Source organism: Hyla sarda, chromosome 3, assembly GCF_029499605.1.
Source record: "Hyla sarda isolate aHylSar1 chromosome 3, aHylSar1.hap1, whole genome shotgun sequence".
Classification (NCBI taxonomy): domain Eukaryota; kingdom Metazoa; phylum Chordata; class Amphibia; order Anura; family Hylidae; genus Hyla; species Hyla sarda.
Genome location: NC_079191.1, coordinates 92245232 through 92263714, shown reverse-complemented (window position 1 = coordinate 92263714; position 18483 = coordinate 92245232). Strand labels below are relative to the sequence as shown.

The 18483-nt window shown below is 43.6% G+C and overlaps 1 protein-coding gene across 2 annotated transcripts in view; it reads right to left on the bottom strand.

Annotated features, from left to right (window-relative positions):
• Window positions 1–18483, bottom strand: part of YEATS2 (YEATS domain containing 2) — a 62410-nt gene that overhangs the window by 10787 nt on the left and 33140 nt on the right. For both annotated transcript variants that reach the window (XM_056564596.1, XM_056564595.1), the window contains exons 19-23: window positions 12516–12689; window positions 6346–6538; window positions 5195–5291; window positions 4402–4475; window positions 3040–3122 (exon numbers count right to left, since the gene is read on the bottom strand). In XM_056564596.1, coding sequence (XP_056420571.1) covers window positions 3040–3122; window positions 4402–4475; window positions 5195–5291; window positions 6346–6538; window positions 12516–12689 — 621 coding nt within the window. The remainder of the gene's footprint in view (window positions 1–3039; window positions 3123–4401; window positions 4476–5194; window positions 5292–6345; window positions 6539–12515; window positions 12690–18483) is intronic.

Genomic DNA, 18483 nt, shown 5'->3' with positions numbered 1-18483 from the left:
GGATGAGGTTGGGGGAGCTGGAGGAAGGGGGGTTATTAAAGGAGCCTCTCCCAAAATGTCCCCTATTCTCCTCTCTATGCAGTGTTATAGGACCTTTCAGGATCTGATGATGTCATCACAGGTCCAAAAGCCTCCTGAAAGGTCCAGGGACTGTATTTGTGCTGCTCTATGGACAGTCCAAAGAGCTATAGGAAAAAAAAATCATATTACTGCAGTCTGACACATTTGCGCATAATCACAACATTTTTGCGCAAAACTTGGCAAAATGCAATAATATGCCCATCAATAGGGCAGGGCAGGTGCTGAGAAGGGGCCTCCTTAGATCACTGTGTGTGCATGTCCCTGTTTCAGACATTTTCAAACATGTCTGAAGAAAGGAGAGGACCATGCCCGAAACGCATCACTTGTGTTAAATAAAAACCCTTTTTAATTCTTCTATTGTCCTAGTCTATGACAGGGCTACTTATGTCCATGACCTTGCATTAAATTAGTGCTAAATAATTCCTACAAGATCTTCTGGGCAGAGATTCTCTCTCTGGCAGGGGCTGACAGTACAAGCCAAGGCTAGGCCTGCTTGGGAATGCGCCTTCTCCATAGACAGCAATGCATTTTCCAGCCCATTCCACCAAAAGAAATGTAGTAAGAATGGTGCAGCAGAATCTCATTGAAAACATTGGGAGGCTGCTTCTTTCATTTTTGAAACAGCCTATGATAAATGAAAGAAGCAATCTGATTGGTTGCTATGCTTTTTCTCTGGACAGGTTTTGATAAATCTTCCCCGGAGTGCCTAATTTTCCAAAGTTACTACTTTTCCAGTTAACTGCAGCACAGATTTATTCATGTTAAAATGGCCAGTTCTCTGCACAGCCAGATGGCCAGGTTATTCACTGCGGCTCCTTCTTTCTCTAAAGCAGTAGGGGTCCCAGAGTTCAGACTCCCACTGATTTCAAGGTAACAGCATATCCTTGCCATCACTATACAAATTATTAAAGAATAATCTTTAAGAAGTTTAAGGAGAGATAATTAAAAACTGCCTGCACCACAAATCTGGTGTTATTTGTACCAAAAAAACCTGGACAAATACCACACTAAAAAAGGGGATGTGGCTTATCAGAATTTGGGCATGGTTTCATCAAAAAGGGGATGGCGTCAAGACACCCAAAATAAAACCATTTGGGTGCAAATTTTTACCATAAAAGTAAGCCAATGAATAGATGATGCAAACATTGGATGGCATAGCCTGCTTACAACTTATCTATATGTTGTGTTTGAAAAGAAGTGGAACACTAATGTGAACATAGCCTAACAGAAGAGAGTGGATAGGTACAGTGCATAGTGAAAGTATTCGGCCCCCTTGAACTTTTCGACCTTTTGCCACATTTCAGGCTTCAAACAAAGATCTAAATCTGTAATTTTTTGTGAAGAATCAACAACAAGTGGGACACAATAATGAAGTGGAATGAAATTTATTGGATATTCCAAACTTTTTTAACAAAAAAAAAACTGAAAAATTGGGCGTGCAAAATTATTCAGCCCCCTTAAGTTAATACTTTGTAGCGCCACCTTTTGCTGCGATTATAGCTGTAAGCCACTTGGGGTATGTCTCTATCAGTTTTGCACATCGAGAGACTGAAATTTTTGCCCATTCCTCCTTGCAAAACAGCTGGAGCTCAGTGAGGTTGGATGGAGAGCGTTTGTGAACAGCAGTTTTCAGTTCTTTCCACCGATTCTCGATTGGATTCAGGTCTGGACTTTGACTTGGCCATTCTAACACCTGGATATGTTTATTTGTGAACCATTCCATTGTAGATTTTGCTTCATGTTTTGGATCATTGTCTTGTTGGAAGACAAATCTCCATCCCAGTCTCAGGTCTTTTGCAGACTCCATCAGGTTTTCTTCCAGAATGGTCCTGAATTTGGCTCCATCCATCTTCCCATCAATTTTAACCATCTTCCCTGTCCCTGCTGAAGAAAAGCAGGTCCAAACCATAATGCTGCCACCACCATGTTTGACAGTGGGGATGGTGTGTTCAGGGTGATGAGCTGTGTTGCTTTTACGCCAAACATAACGATTTGCATTGTTGCCAAAAAGTTTGATTTTGGTTTCATCTGACCAGAGCACCTTCTTCCACATGTTTGGTGTGTCTCCCAGGTGGCTTGTGGCAAACTTTAAACAACACTTTTTATGGCTATCTTTAAGAAATGGCTTTCTTCTTGCCACTCTTCCATAAAGGCCAGATTTGTGCAGTATACGACTGATTGTTGTCCTATGGACAAAGTCTCCCACCTCAGCTGTAGATCTCTGCAGTTCATCCAGAGTGATCATGGGCTCCTTGGCTGCATTTCTGATCAGTCTTCTCCTTGTATGAGCTGAAACTTCAGAGGGACGGCCAGGTCTTCGTAGATTTGCAGTGGTCTGATACTCCTTCCATTTCAATATTTTCGCTAGCACAGTGCTCCTTGGGATGTTTAAAGCTTGGGAAATCTTTTTGTATCAAAATCTTGCTTTAAACTTCTCCACAACAGTATCTTGGACCTGCCTGGTGTGTTCCTTGTTCTTCATGATGCTCTCTGCGCTTTAAACAGACCTCTGAGACTATCACAGTGCAGGTGCATTTATACGGAGACTTGATTACACACAGGTGGATTCTATTTATCATCATTAGTCATTTAAGTCAACATTGGATCATTCAGAGATCCTCACTGAACTTCTGGAGAGCGTTTGCTGCACTTAAAGGGGCTGAATAATTTTGCACGCCCAATTTTTCTGTTTTTTATTTGTTAACAAAGTTTGAAATATCCAAAAAATTTCATTCCACTTCATGATTGTGTCCCACTTGTTGATTCTTCACAAAAAATTACAGTTTAATATCTTTATGTTTGAAGCCTGAAATGTGGCAAAAGGTCGAAAAGTTCAAGGAGGCCGAATACTTTCACTATGCACTGTATGAAAACAGGAATGAAACAGCATTGTGAAGGTTCATGCACACGACCATATTAATGCTAAAATAAAGTAAATAAGACAGATTGAGAAAATACCTCAGATGCTCTCCTTTTTCCAATGTTCCAACTATAGTATTGATCCAGAGAATTTGCACAAAATGGGTTGCTCCCATCCTCATCTGTAGAAAGTAACAGAAGCACAGGCCTAATATGGTTATAACTTAAATAATAAGTTAAGTTTAATGGTCACATTCCTTGTTTTTGAATTTAGGATTTTGAATGTTTATTACGATTTGGTGCCATCTTTGTATCTGCTATGTGAAGAGGATAAAACAGAGGTCTAAATACAAGTCAGAGCATAAACAGGATCCAAAAATTGTAAAAACAGGAGCGTGAGGTCATATGCTGTAATGTATACAATTTTGTATGGGCAAAGCTTTTATACTGGAACAAAAGAATACACTAATGGAAAGACTTCTAAAAAGATAAAGTAGAAGTGTTGCCCATAGCAACCAGTTGTCCCAGTGCTCTTTTAGGGGAACATTGGAAAGTCAGAGCAGCGATCTAACTGGTTATGGGAAGATCTTCCACTTTTTTTTGCACTAGTTTTAATAAATCTTCAGTTGAAGGTTCTAAAATTAAATGCACCGAATCCTCTTCCCCTTTACTCTCTGTCAGATCAATAAACTGCACAAGCAAGTACAAGCATTCCAGAATTTCCAGTAATTGTAATGCCAACACTGAGACGGAATCAACATCAGTCTCTATTAGGAATGATATGCATAGTTTTGCAATTTAAAAACTGTAAGTAGAACTATTAAGTTAAGGTCAGAACTTTGCTTACACATCTACTAAAGTCAGGTCTTAAAGAAGACCTGCATTATCAGATACATTCTCAGGATAAGCTGCCACAGGGAGCAGCACTATCTCTGGCCATTATATAACACATTTATGGCATTTTCCATTAGATTTCTGCTCCGCGGGCTGCTTCTTAATTTTCAGCTATCCCCTGCACTTCTTTGTCTTTATAGTAAACCAGTAAACTCAGAAGCAAGGAGAACATTATAGAGCGGCACTGAGCAGTGTCAACTGTAAATCCAGCACTGGCATTAGAATTAAAGATGACCATATCCCTTAGACAGCTATTGGCTAAATGTTTATTCAGCTGACAGCTCTTGCCTGATCCCTCCCTACACAAACTGTCCATGTGTATGGAGATCTAAATACTTTCTTCAAGACCTAGATTGTCTGTTTACCTCTGCAGCCACTTCTGGCTCATGAAAAGAGCCTAATAATAGGAGAAAGACATTTCTTTTCTGATAAGATTCCATTTCGTATATTCACTTGTACTATTGATTCACGCAAAGTTTGTTGGAAGAATAGTGGCTATTTAAGGATATGTTTATATAACATGGAATAGCAAGAAGATATTCAGTAAAAGAAAAGTACATATCCTACCTCTTTCTCCTATAAGAGGAACCTTCTTTACAGTTGCAGTTAGCAGCTGCTTGAAATTCTGGAGATGTTCTGTCCTGCAATATTTTACAAGTAAGCATTAGACACAGGACAGAAAAACATACAAATAAAAAACAAAAGATTAGTGAAAACTACTAGACTATGCACACATTAACACTATTATGATCAACCTTGGGCCATTGCCTCTCCTCTGAGATGTCAATAGGAAGAACAGATCGTGAAACTGTGACACACTAGTATTAGGCTGCATTCACATCACGTTTGCAGCCTACGGCTACCGGATCCGGCTGGGGGATTGGAAAACCGGGTGCTTCTGTACCCCAGCCAGACCGACGCCGAAACACATTAACTTTAATGAGCCGATCGGAGTCAAACCGTATCCGGTTTTGAGACCAGACCTTAAACCGTAGTAACTGTTTGACTCCGGTCGGCTCATTAAAGTGAATGGGTTTCGGCGCCGGTCTGACTGGGGTACGGGAGCGCCCGGTCTTCCCAGCCCCCAACCAGATACGGCAGCCGTAGGCTACAAATGTGATGTGAATGCAACCTTACTATGGAAAACGTCACAGCAGGGGCCTTGATAGCATTTTCAATGCTAAAAGAGTACATGGCATGTCTATGTATGAGATTGAGACTGAAAACATGGATACTAACAGACCTTGCATTTCCCCCAATGTAAATATGTTACAGATCACAAAATCAATCAATGTAATCTAATCGGAAATGATGACTACAGGGCCATACCATAAAAGGGAGGGTATACAAAGATACCTACTTTACAGAGCTGGATTCCGATCCAGCGTTCTCTTCTAATTTTACTGCTGCAGAACCAGTGGGAAAAGACGCGTTACTGGAGTCAGGATCTGATTTAACTGAAAAACAGGTAGATGCGATTTAAATAGTTTACAATGGACATCCTACATTATGCCATAATGTAATATCACAAATGTTTTAAGTCAGAAAGATGGATCATGATTAAATAGATCAAAAAGAGGCTCCAAACAGCATAAAGATATCTTATAACTAGAGTTGTTTTCCCATATTAGAAAAAATGGATTAAAAGGGAACATGTGATCAGTCTTAAAAAAAACTAGTGCAGGCAGTGCAATGCAGACAAACTATGAATTACTCCGATACACTTGCCTGAGCGACATCTCTCTGAAGCAGTATAGGGGGAGACACCTCACCAAAGCGTTTTTAAACTATGATTACTTTGAAATGCCCAACAGTACTTTATAACGTGCCGGGATCATGATGCCTGCACCAGTTTAATGCTGCCTGTGGCTTGGGCAGAATAAATCTGATGACAGGTTACGAATAGGTTCAAAAGTAGCAGATTTGCTGCAGAAATTCCTGCAACCTAAAATCAGCTCCATAAATGTAAATGTGGTTGTTAGCAAACACATGGATTTCTGCAAGCCCTATTCCAATGAATAATATGGTAAACAGAATTAAAGGGGTACTCCGCTGCCCCAGAACTCGGAACCTTTTGTTCCGAATGCTTGGAGCAGGCAGCGGGGGTCGTGACATCACGCCATGCTCCCTCAATGCAAGTCTATGGGAGGGGGCGTGGCGGTAGCCACGCCCCCTCCCATAGACTTGCATTGAGGGGGCGTGGCGTGAGGTCACGAGGGGTTTGGCCGTGATGTCACAACCGCCCGCACCCAGCGTTCTAAACGAACGTCGGGTGCTGCACAGAGATCGTGGGGGTCCCAGCTGCGGGACCAACGCGATCAGACATCTTATCCCCTATTCTTTGTATAGGGGATAAGATGTCTAGGGGCGGAGTACCCCTTTAAGTAGAATATGGAAATACACTAACAAACGAAGGGGCCTTTAACACACATACAGTATACAGCTATAGAGCATGAATTTTGTACTAAGAACTTACAGGTGCATGCAAAAACCTCCCCTAGATCAGAATACCTGTTAGTATAGCATTGCTGTGGAGAGGGCTTAGGGCAGCTCTTGAAGAGAGTACTGGCACCGGCAATGTACCAGACTTACTGCTTCCCACCAACTTCACTTGGCTGGTGTTCTGTGTTCCAGAGGGTTGTTGTACATGGGTTTTACTGGATGATGTGGCAGGTGGCACAGAGGTGCATGATCCTTCAGGAACCTGAACATACCATGGCGGCAAGATAAAGTGAAGAAAGTATTTAGTAACAAAGAAAATAGATGTTGAATAAATGTAAATTACTTCTTCCTAAACCGAAGTCTGTACTACTCCCTGGATTTTTGCAGGCTTACGACACCCATGTCTAGTACTACCACAATGCCTGAAAAGGCTACAATGTAGCTACAATTGTGAGCGCTGCACTATGGTTCCCTTGTTATTGTTCCTAGAAATGTATAAATAAATAGACAAGTGATCTTCACCATTCTCCTTGTTCATAGGGTGTACCCCTCCCCAGTTAGCATCGGGTAAACAGTGACAGGTTGTGTAAACACCCCCTCAAACCCCGTTAAGAAGAATGGTAACACTCAGGTCCAATTTATTTAATTTTATTTTTTTTAGGAAGAATAACAGAGAAATGGCCTCAAAAGGTTACCTGGGATTTAAAGAGCCAATTTCAAAATTAGTGCCACACCTGTCCTGCATTGGCGTCAATGGAGCCAAGTTGTAATACCACACACAACCTGAGGACAGGTGTGATGCTGTTTTTTGGAAGAAATTAGCTTGGTTTTTCTTTTCCCATTCTAAGAAAAATATTTACTGCTAACCGGTCCTCTATACAACTCCTCTGTTCCCCTAACAACTATGGTTCCCATTTATCAAAATGTGTAAGAGAAAAACTGGAGAGATTTTGATCACAGTAACCAATCACAGCTCAGCTTTCACTTTACCAGAGCTCATTAGAATATGAAAGCTGAGCCGATGACATTTTGTGATAAAAAAATAATATAAAAGCAGTTTTCTTATGTACAGATTTTTTTTTCTTCATTAAAATTACTGTATATGTGAAAAAGCACCCCCGAAAATGTTATTTTCTGCCCCATTGGTAATGGAGGTGAGGCAAGTAGTCTTACCAGTGGCTTAATTTCTGTTTACAAGCTTTATTCTATCCCTCCTACTTGATCATGTGACTCACCCAGGCTCTCTAAATCCCACAGGAGGAACTAAGGGGGTTGTCCAGTGAAAGACAACATATTTCCTATACAGTGGATATGGTATAAGTGTATGATTGTCTGGTGTTAGACCGTTGGAACCTTACACCGCGCACCCCCCCTTGCAACCTCCAAAATAGGGCACCAGCTCTCAGAGAAAGCTCAATTAATTTCTATGGGAGTGCTGGTGATGCCCGAGTGCTATACTGTGGTATCTTTGGCGGTGCCATACAAATGGATGGAGCACATGTTGTCTGAGCTGGGACCATATTGTGGAGATTGCAGGTGGGTACCTGTGGTAACACTCCCCACGATCAGACACCTATTCACAGGATAGATTTTCTCCAGACAACCTCTTTAAAGGGGTATTCCGGGTTTTTACATCTTGTCCCCTACCCAACGGATAGGGGATAAGATGTATGATTGCAGGGGTCCCGCCGCTGGGAACCCCATGATCTCTGTGCAGCCCCTGTCATGCCCCCTCTCATAGACATAAATGGAGGGGGCGTGGTGTGATGTCACTAGGGGGCATGACCATGACGTCACCTCCCAGTCTCAGAAGCAGCGCCCGACACAGAATGCCGGGGTCCCCAGCGGCGGGACCCCTGTGATCATACATCTTATCCCCTATAGTTTGGATAGGGGATAAGATGTATAAACCCAGCATACCCCTTTAGCCAACCCCCTAAGCTAGCCTTTGGCATGAAAAAAAAGTTCCATATTTTTGTGCAAGACCTTTTGTTAACTTATCTAAAAAATAGTGGGTGCGGCTGGTTTAAGTTATTGCTTAACCCCTTAAAGACAAAGCCTATTTTGACCTTAAAAAGGGGTACTCCGGTGGAAAACTTTTTTTATTTATTTTTTAAATCAACTGGTGCCAGAAAGTTAAACGTGTAAATTGCTTCTATTAAAAAATTTCATTCCTTCCAGTACTTATTAGCTGCTGAATACTACAGAGGAAATTATTTTCTTTTTGGAACACAGTGCTCTCAGCTGACCACCTGAGTACCTCAGTTTTCCACCGAAGTACCCCATTAAGGACCAGGCCAATTTTATTTTTGCGTATTTGTTTTTTCCTCCTCTCCATAAATCCATAACTCTTATTTTTTACCTATAGACCCATACGAGGGCTTGTTTTTTGCAAGACCAATTGTCCTTTGTAATAGGAATCGGCCGATATCGATTTTTTAGGGCCGATACCGATAATCACCTTTCCGGCCGATAGCCGATAACTTATACTGATATTCCGGTATAAATTATCGGCTATTTCAAACCGCCCCCCCCCCCCCCCGGCGGGGCAGAAGCTGTTGCAGATCAATTATTTAAAGCGGGCGCTTTAAATCAATGAACTGCAGCGGCTTTTGCCAGGCCAGAGACCGCCGCCGCCATCCGCTTCTCTCCCCCTGCCTGTCCTCGGGTCCTAAGTCTAACCACCACAGATGCCCCATCGCCTCCCTCGCCTCATCCTCTGCCCACATACCACCGCCGCCGCCCCCCCATCCTCTGCCCACATACCACCACCACCGCCGCCCCCCATCCTCTTCCCACATACCACCACCACCGCCCCCCATCCTCTGCCCACATACCACCACCACCACCGCCGCCCCCCATCCTCTGCCCACATACCACCACCACCGCCCCCCTTCCTCTGCCCACATACCGCCGCCGCCCCCCCCATCCTCTGCCCACATACCGCCACCACCACCGTCCCCCCATCCTCTGCCCACATACAGCCGCTGCCCCCCCATCCTCTGCCCACATATCGCCGCCACGGCCCCCCATCCTCTGCCCACATACCGCCGCCGCGGCCCCCCATCCTCTGCCCACATACCACCGCCGCCGCCGCCCCCCCCCCCAAACTCTGCCCACAAACCGCCGCTGCCCCCCCATCCTATGCCCACATGCCCCCCATCCTCTGCCCACATGCCCCCCATCCTCTGCCCACATACCGCCGCCGCCCCCCCATCCTCTGCCCACATACCGCCGCAGGCCCCCCACCATCCTCTGCCCACATACCGCCGCCGCAGGCCCCCCACCATCCTCTGCCCACACATACCGCCTCCGCCCCATCGCCTCCCCCCATCCCCGGTGTTATAATTACCTGTTCCTGGGGTCCGCGATCCTTCTGGCTCCGTCGGCGTCCTGCGCTATCACTGTGCGCACTGACGGTGACGTTGCGTTGGGGATGTCACTCATCATTACGCAGTGCACAGCAACAGCACAGGAGCCAAGAAGGATCGCGGACCCCGGAAACAGGTAATTATAACACCGGGGATGGGGGAGGCAATGGGGCAGCGGCGGCGGTCATCTCTGGCCGGGGGGGGGGGGGGCGGGACACTATCGGCAAGGTAATTGCCGATACCGATGATGTCCAAAATCGTGATTATCGGCCAAACTGATAATCTGTTAATCCCTACTTTGTAATGACATCTTTCATTTTACCATAACATGTACCATGAAACCAAAAAAATGTATATTTGAGGGCGGAAATTTATAAGAAAACTGCAATTTTGCAATTTTTGGGGGTTTGGTTTTTACGCAGTGCACTTTATGGAAAAATGATACATTATCTTTATTCTGTAGGCAATGCAATTAAAATGATACCCAATTTATATCGTTTTTCTATTATTGTACTACATTAAAAAAAATGCTAACTATGTTTTAACAAAATTCCTATGCATAAAATTGTCCTTTTCTGATCCCTATGAATTTTTTATTTTTCCGTATACAGGGATGTATGAGGGCTAATTTTTTGCGCGGTGATCTGTAGTTTTCATCTGTACCATTTTTGCTTTGATGGGACTTTTTGATCGCTTTTTAGATTTTTTTTTATATATCGTGATTATAAATCCGTATTTTTTTTTACATTGTTTAACATGCGGGATCATAAACATTATATTTTAATAGTTTGGACATTTAAGCATGTGGCAAAACCAAATATGTTAACTTTTTTCTTTTTGTAAAATGGGAACATAAGGGGGATTTACATTTTTCAATCATTAGATTGCATTTACTGTATAATGCCATGCCTATGGCATAGTATTATACAGTATGATCGGCTATCCACTGATCTAGCCTGGCTAAGCCACTCTACATCAATGAATCTGCGATTGGCGGCAGGACGCAAGGGCGTACCTGTACGCCCTTTGTCCTTAAAAAGGTTAAACCGATGCCAGACTGGAGCTAATATAGATGTCAGGGTGGTGCAGCATGCAGTCACTAAAGAGCTTTTTTTTTGCGCCCCTCTTAATAAATCTGGAAAATTAAATGCCAGCGGGAATTTTCTTAATATAGACCAGTCTTTGTAAATTTCCCCCCACAGCGTTTTCTGTGTGGACCGGAAATTCCATTTGTGAATCCTTATGAGATGCTTAACAGGGGTCTCATAGGAGTGCCTAGAATCATCCAAAAACAAACATTTTCTATCCAAAAATGCAGTGTGATTTGGAGAGCCTGAATGGAGGTCACATGATCAAAAAGAAGGACCAGAAAGGAGTCAATAATACTGAAATAAAGATGCCATTAAGCAAAAAAAAAAAAAAAAAAAAAAAAAAAAAACAGCGCTACTACTTACTGCGGCTATATATCTAACAGGGCAGAACATAAAAGTTTCCTGGAGTGCTCCTTCAACTTGAACTTTCAATCTCAATCAATGGAGACTATAATGCCAAAGTGAAAACCATTCTCTACAAAGTGATCTACAGTCTATCAAGATTAGACACAAAATGATTGTAGGCACAGACTATCCCAGCTCTTTGTGCCGATCATCTCTCTTGATCTGTCCATGTTTGTGAAGAATTGTTTTCCCCATAAATAACAATCCTGGGGCATATTTTTAACAACTGCATTGTGCAATTTCAGTAGTTAGTCAGTAATAATAATACTACTAATAATAATTATTTATATAGCGCACATAGATTCTGCAGCGCTGTACACTCAATTGGTCCCTGCCCCCACTGGGGCTCACAATCTAAATTCATCAGTATGTTTTTTGGAGTGTAGGAGGTAACCGGAGTACTCGGCAGAAACCCACACAAACTTATAGTTTTAAATTATATGGGGAAAGGTTTCTGCAGTAATATCAGAAAGTATTACTTTACTGAGAGAGTAGTGGGTGCATGATGGAATCTATATCAACTCGCTCCAAAAAGTTAAACAGATTTGTAAATTACTTCTATTAAAAAATCTTAATCCTTTCAGTACTTATGAGCTTCTGAAGTTAAGGTTGTTCTTTTCTGTCTAAGTGCTCTCTGATGACACGTGTCTCGGGAACCGTCCAGTTTAGAAGAGGTTTGCTATGGGGATTTGCTTCTAAACTGGGCGGTTCCCGAGACACGTGTCATCAGAGTGCACTTAGACAGAAAAGAACAACCTTAACTTCAGAAGCTCATAAGTACTGAAAGAATTAAGATTTTTTTAAATAGAAGTAATTTACAAATCTGGCTTTCTGGAGCCAGTTGATATATAAAACATTTTTTTTTTCCTGGATAACCCCTTTAAACATACATGGGTTAGGCATATAGGGCTATAACATAGGGCCAGGGACTAGACATAGTATTCAGAATATTGGGCGGACTAGATGGGCCAAATACTTCTCATCTGCTGACACATTCTATGTTTCTATGCCAGGGAACACCTATATACAGATAACACAGACTCCTCTGTTCACAATAGGAGATGGTCACTCGTGGGGAGGATAGTTATGAATTCAGCTATTTTGTCCATAATAGTTGTAATGGATGTAGAATCACTCTTGAGAGCAGTGGTCTCCAACCTACGGACCTCCAGATGTTGCAAAACTACAACTCCCAGCATGCCCGGACAGCCAACGGCTGTCCGGGCATGCTGGGAGTTGTAGTTTTGCAACATCTGGAGGTCCGCAGGTTGAAGATCACTGCTCTAGAGATTTGTTTTCACTATATTATATATTTATACATATACACAGAGAACAGAATGGCTACAGAACTCTCTTGTTACTCTAACTGTACCTGTTGCGCAGGTCCATTTGCAGACACGGATGGTAATGATGTGGTACTCGCAGTTATAACACCACCTGCAACCCTTAGTAGTGTAGTACCAGGCTTTTGTGTCTGAGATGTAACTGGCAAAGACTTTAGCACATTTTCTGATATTTTTACCAATCCAGGTGTACTACTGTTTCCCTGAAATGTGATTAAAAAAAAGTAAGACCACAATGAAAAGTTGTTACAAAGTTGTAAAAATATCATGGCTCTCCTGTTCCAATGCCTGCAACAAGACAATTTTACTAAAGGTAGGGGGTCACACAACGCATCCACAGCGTATTTAAAGATGCGGATCCGCCGATTACCTACACTAGGAGTAATCCTCCTGCCTGTGCCCGGTTGTAGCAGCAATCCGCTGCTACGAGTGCACACACAAGTATCTGCGCAGTTTTCTCTCGGACATCGCAGAAGCTCTTTGCCTAGCTCAGGGAGCAGAGGAGCCACCGCGATGTCTGTGGGTAAAAACTGGGCATGTGCAGTTTATTACAGTTGTGCCGATCCCTGTGTGTGCTTGTAGAAGCGGATTGCTGCTATGAGCGGACACATGGGCACAGGCGGGGGGGGGGGGGGGGTTTCACTCTAGGGTCAGTCAATTGGGGATCCGTAGAGTAAAATACGTTGCAAATACGTTACGTGTGACCCTACTCTAATAGAGAGTTAGAATACAATGTATCAATTTGCTTGAAACCAAAATAGTCTGGTTTTGCCTATAACAACCAAATTAGTTAAAAGTAAAACTGACATCTAGTTCACCTGCACTAAACCCAGTATACTAGGTTATAGTGCAGGTGAACAGCATTACATTATGGGGGTCACTTACTTGAAATAATGAAGGTTTGCTGGAGTTAGGGGTCTTTAACCCCTTAAGGACCAGGCCATTTTATACCTTAAGGACCGGAGCGTTTTTTGCAATTCTGACAACTGTCACTTTAAACATTAATAACTCTGGAATGCTTTTAGTTATTCTGATTCCGAGATTGTTTTTTTCGTGACATATTCTACTTTAACTTAGTAGTAAAATTTTATGGTAACTTGCATCCTTTCTTGGTGAAAAATCCCAAAATTTGATGAAAAAAAATGAAAATTTTGCATTTTTCTAACTTTGAAGCTCTCTGCTTGTAAGGAAAATGGATATTCAAAATATATATTTTTTGGGTTCACATATACAATATGTCTACTTTATGTTTGCATCATAAAATTTATGAGTTTTTTACTTTTGGAAGACACCATAGGGCTTCAAAGTTCAGTAGCAATTTTGAAATTTTTCACAAAATTTTCAAACTCACTATTTTTCAGGGACCAGTTCAGTTTTGAAGTGGATTTGAAGGGTCTTCATATTAGAAATACCCCATAAAAGACCCCATTATAAAAACTACACCCCCTAAAGTATTCAAAAAAACATTCAGTAAGTGTATTAACCCTTTAGGTGTTTCACAGGAATAGCAGCAAAGTGAAGGAGAAAATTCAAAATCTTCATTTTTTACACTCGCATGTTTTTGTAGACCCAATTTTTGAATTTTTGCAAGGGATAAAAAGGAGAAAATTTTTACTTGTATTTGAAACCCAATTTCTCTCGAGTAAGCACATACCTCATATGTCTATGTTAATTGTTCAGCGGGCGCAGTAGAGGGCTCAGAAGGGAAGGAGCGACAAATGGTTTTTGGGGGGCATGCCGCATTTAGGAAGCCCCTATGGTGCCAGGACAGCAAAAAAAAAAACACATGGCATACCATTTTGGAAACTAGACCCCTCAGGGAACGTAACAAGGGGTAAAGTGAACCTTAATACCCTACAGGTGATTCACGACTTTTGCATATGTAAAAAAAAATATATATTTTTTTTACCTAAAATGCTTGTTTTCCCAAAATGTTTACATTTTTAAAAAGGGTAATAGCGGAAAATACCCCCCAAAATTTGAAGCCCAATTTCTCCCGATTCAGAAAACACCCCATATGGGTGTGAAAAGTGCTCTGCTGGCGCACTACAGGTCTCAGAAGAGAAGGAGTCACATTTGGCTTTTTGAAAGCGAATTTTGCTCTGGGGGCATGCCGCATTTAGGAAGCCCCTATGGTGCCAGGACAGCAAAAAAAAAAAACACATGGCATACCATTTTAGAAACTAGACCCCTCGGGGAACGTAACAAGGGGTAATTTGAACCTTAATACCCTACAGGTGTTTCACGACTTTTGCATATGTAAAAAAATATATATTTTTTTTACCTAAAATGCTTGTTTTCCCAAAAATTTTACATTTTTTAAAAGGGTAATAGCAGAAAATACCCCCCAAAATTTGAAGCCCAATTTCTCCCGAGTACGGCGATACCCCATATGTGGCCCTAAACTGTTGCCTTGAAATATGACAGGGCTCCAAAGTGAGAGCGCCATGCGCATTTGAGGCCTAAATTAGGGACTTGCATAGGGGTGGACATAGGGGTATTCTACGCCAGTGATTCCCAAACAGGGTGCCTCCAGCTGTTGTAAAACTCCCAGCATGCCTGGACAGTCAACGGCTATCTGGCAATACTGGGAGTAGTTGTTTTGCAACAGCTGGAGGCTCCGTTCTGGAAACAGTGGCGTACCAGACGTTTTTCATTTTTATTGGGGAGGGGAGGGGGGCTGTGTAGGGGTATGTGTATATGTAGTGTTTTTTTACTTTTTATTTTATTGTGTGTTAGTGTAGTGTAGTGTTTTTAGGGTACAGTCGCACGGGCGGGGGTTCACAGTAGTTTCTCGCTGGCAGTTTGAGCTACGGCAGAAAATTTGACGCAGCTCAAACTTGCAGCCGGATACTTACTGTAATCCTCCGCCCATGTGAGTGTACCCTGTACGTTCACATTGGGGGGGGGGGAAATCCAGCTGTTGCAAAACTACAACTCCCAGCATGTACGGTCTATCAGTGCATGCTGGGAGTTGTAGTTTTGCAACAGCTGGAGGCACACTGGTTGTGAAACACCGAGTTTGGTAACAAACTCAGTGTTTTGCAACCAGTGTGCCTTCAGCTGTTGCAAAAGCTACAACCCCCAGCATGTACGGACAGCGGAAGGGCATGCTGGGTGTTGTAGTTATGCAACAGCTGGAGGCATACTACTTTGGCTGGGGATGCTGGGGATTGTAGTTATGCAACAGCTGGAGACACACTGGTTTGCTACTTAACTCAGTGTGCCTTCAGCTGTTGCAAAACTACAACTCTCAGCAGTCACCGACAGCCAACGGGCATGCTGGGAGTTGTAGTTATGCAACCACCAGATGCACCACAACTCCCAGCATGCACTTTAGCTGATTGTGCAAGCTGGGAGTTGTAGTTACACAACAGCTGAAGGTACACTTTTCCATAGAAAGAATGTGCCTCCAGCTGTTGCATAACTACAGCTCCCAGCATGCCCTTTTTGCATGCTGGGAGCTGTTGCTAAGCAACAGCAGGAGGCTGTCACTCACCTCCAACGATCCTCGCTGCACCAGGTCAGTCCCTCGTCGTCTCCGCCGCTGCTCCTGAGGCCCCGATCCCAACAGGGGCGCCGGGGATCGGGGTCCCCAGCACCCGGGGTGCACGTCCCGCACCCGCTCACGTCCTCCGGAAGAGGGGCGGAGCGGGTTGCGGGAGTGACACCCGCAGCAGGCGCCCTGATTGGTCGGCCGGTAATCCGGCCGACGAATCAGGGCGATCGTGAGGTGGCACCAGTGCCACCTCACCCCTGCTGGCTCTGGCTGTTCGGGGCCGTCTCTGACGGCCCCGATCAGCCAATAATTCCGGGTCACCGGGTCACTGGAGACCCGATTGACCCGGAATCCGCCGCAGATCGCTGGACTAATGACATAATGATCCCCCTGGGCAATATGCCCCGATGCCTGCTGAACGATTTCAGCAGGCATCGGGGACCGGCTCCGCTCCAGATGGTTGCGGGGGGCCGGTAAAACACATGACGTTCTCATACGTCATGTGTCCTTAAGGACTCGGAAATGGAGACGTATGAGAACGTCATGTGTCCTTAAGGGGTTAATCTTTCAGCTGCATTGCCCAGCTCTGTGCAATGGAGGCAGGCAGCTGGCTCACTGCGCTTCCACCTCCTCCATATCTCCCGCTCTGGCCCGCACCTGTCATGATATGCAAAATAGTCACCCCACGTCGTTAGGACTTTAGAGCATGCTGGCATCTGCGACGTTAGAGTGAATATTTTGCACATTTATGACGGGGGTGGGCCAGAGTGGGGAATATGGAGTAGGCAGGGGAGCTCAATGAGCCGGCTTCCCACCTCCACTGCGCACCCCGCACAATGCAGCTGAAAGATTAAAGACCCCCAGAAATCCATTATAAGTAAGTGACTCCGCAATTTAATGATGTTCACCTGCACTATAACCCATTATACTGGGTTAAGTGCTGTTGAACTAGATGTCAGTTTCACTTTAACATATGAAACTGGAGATGTGATTGGTTGTTATGGGCAAAACCAGACAGTTTTGGCTTCAGGCAAATAAAAAAAATCTGGGCCATTGACTAATTAAGAAAGTTTATTTTTATTTTTTTTACCATTTCTAGGTCAAATCTAGGCTATTTAAATGTATCTATCATCAGGATAGACCATCTATGTTAGATAAATGGGAGGCCAACTCTCAGCACCCCCACCAATCAGCTATTTGAAGAGGCTGTGGTGCTTAAGTGACCGCTTCAATGTTTACATCAGCTGTAAGCCAGTTTGTACTGCTGAACGTTGTACTTTTAGCAAGGTATTGCAGTGATGCCTTATTCAAGTGACCAGGACAATGCTGCACCATTGCTACAAACAATAGAGGGTTTGTAACTACAAACTGGGTTGCAGCTAACTTACACACTGAAGAGGCCACAGAGCTTGCGCATATGGAAACAGCTGACCAGCGAGGATGGTGGGTCTTGCCTCAATTATCTAACATTGATTGGTTGCCCTGAGGATAGGCCATCAACTTTTAAAGGTTGGGGTTTTCCATCTATGAAACCAAACTAGAGTGGGGTATTACATGAATATATATATCAGTAAATAAAGTTATTTTACTAATTTTCTGTGGTATTTCATGTTTTCGTTCTGATGAAAACTGTCAGCTCTATTGTCTACATCTCTCACTTTATGTCTAGAGTACATCCTGTAACAGACATCCTGTCCTTGCTGTACACTCTAGCTGGAAATTCAGCCAACTATCTCCCTTTCAATTATGTAAGAGGCCACTCTGGGTGTAGTTGCTGGGACTATATCCAAAAAGGGAGACACAAGAAAGGAAAGTCTGTTACAAGATGTACATCAGCCAGGAATCAGGGCAATAAAGACAAAAAAAAAGCAGATCGTTTTTATCAAACGAGGAAACAAATTTCCCCTATGGGCCTGGTATCACAGGGGTGGTGGTCGCCACCTGATGCTAAGCCAATGTTAGGTTAGGGACCCACTCTGACTAGGTGACCTTGACGTTGCGAGTGGGCTTGTACTTTTTGATCAAAATGTATACTAACAACCTGTTAGTTTGTGAAATTATGCTGAGAAGCAAGAAGATCAAAATACAAATGGTGGATGTGCGGCTGTGTTTCTCTATTTTTGTTGTCCATTTGTAGTCTCTACCAGAGCTTCATGGCCAGAACTCCACTCCACCCATTTGACCCAGGCGTTTTTAATTAGCAGGAGACTGCATATGGGTTTCCTCCTAGCATTCTCCCAGCCCTCTGGCAGGGAGCACATGGTAGGTGTTCACATTGGTGTGGTGCACTGTGGCAGCCATTGTTGCTGTGACGCTTTCTCTGTGGGGTGGTGTGGCCCAGAGCTGGGGGCTTGGTCTGGCAGCAGTAGGGCTGCCTGGCCACTGGGTCATTCCCCCCTATTGGCTTGGTGTCGTGGGGGCGGTGGTCGCTGTCCGGCACTACGCCAGTGTTAGGTTAGGGATCCACTCTGACTAGGTTGCCTTGACCTTTTTGATCA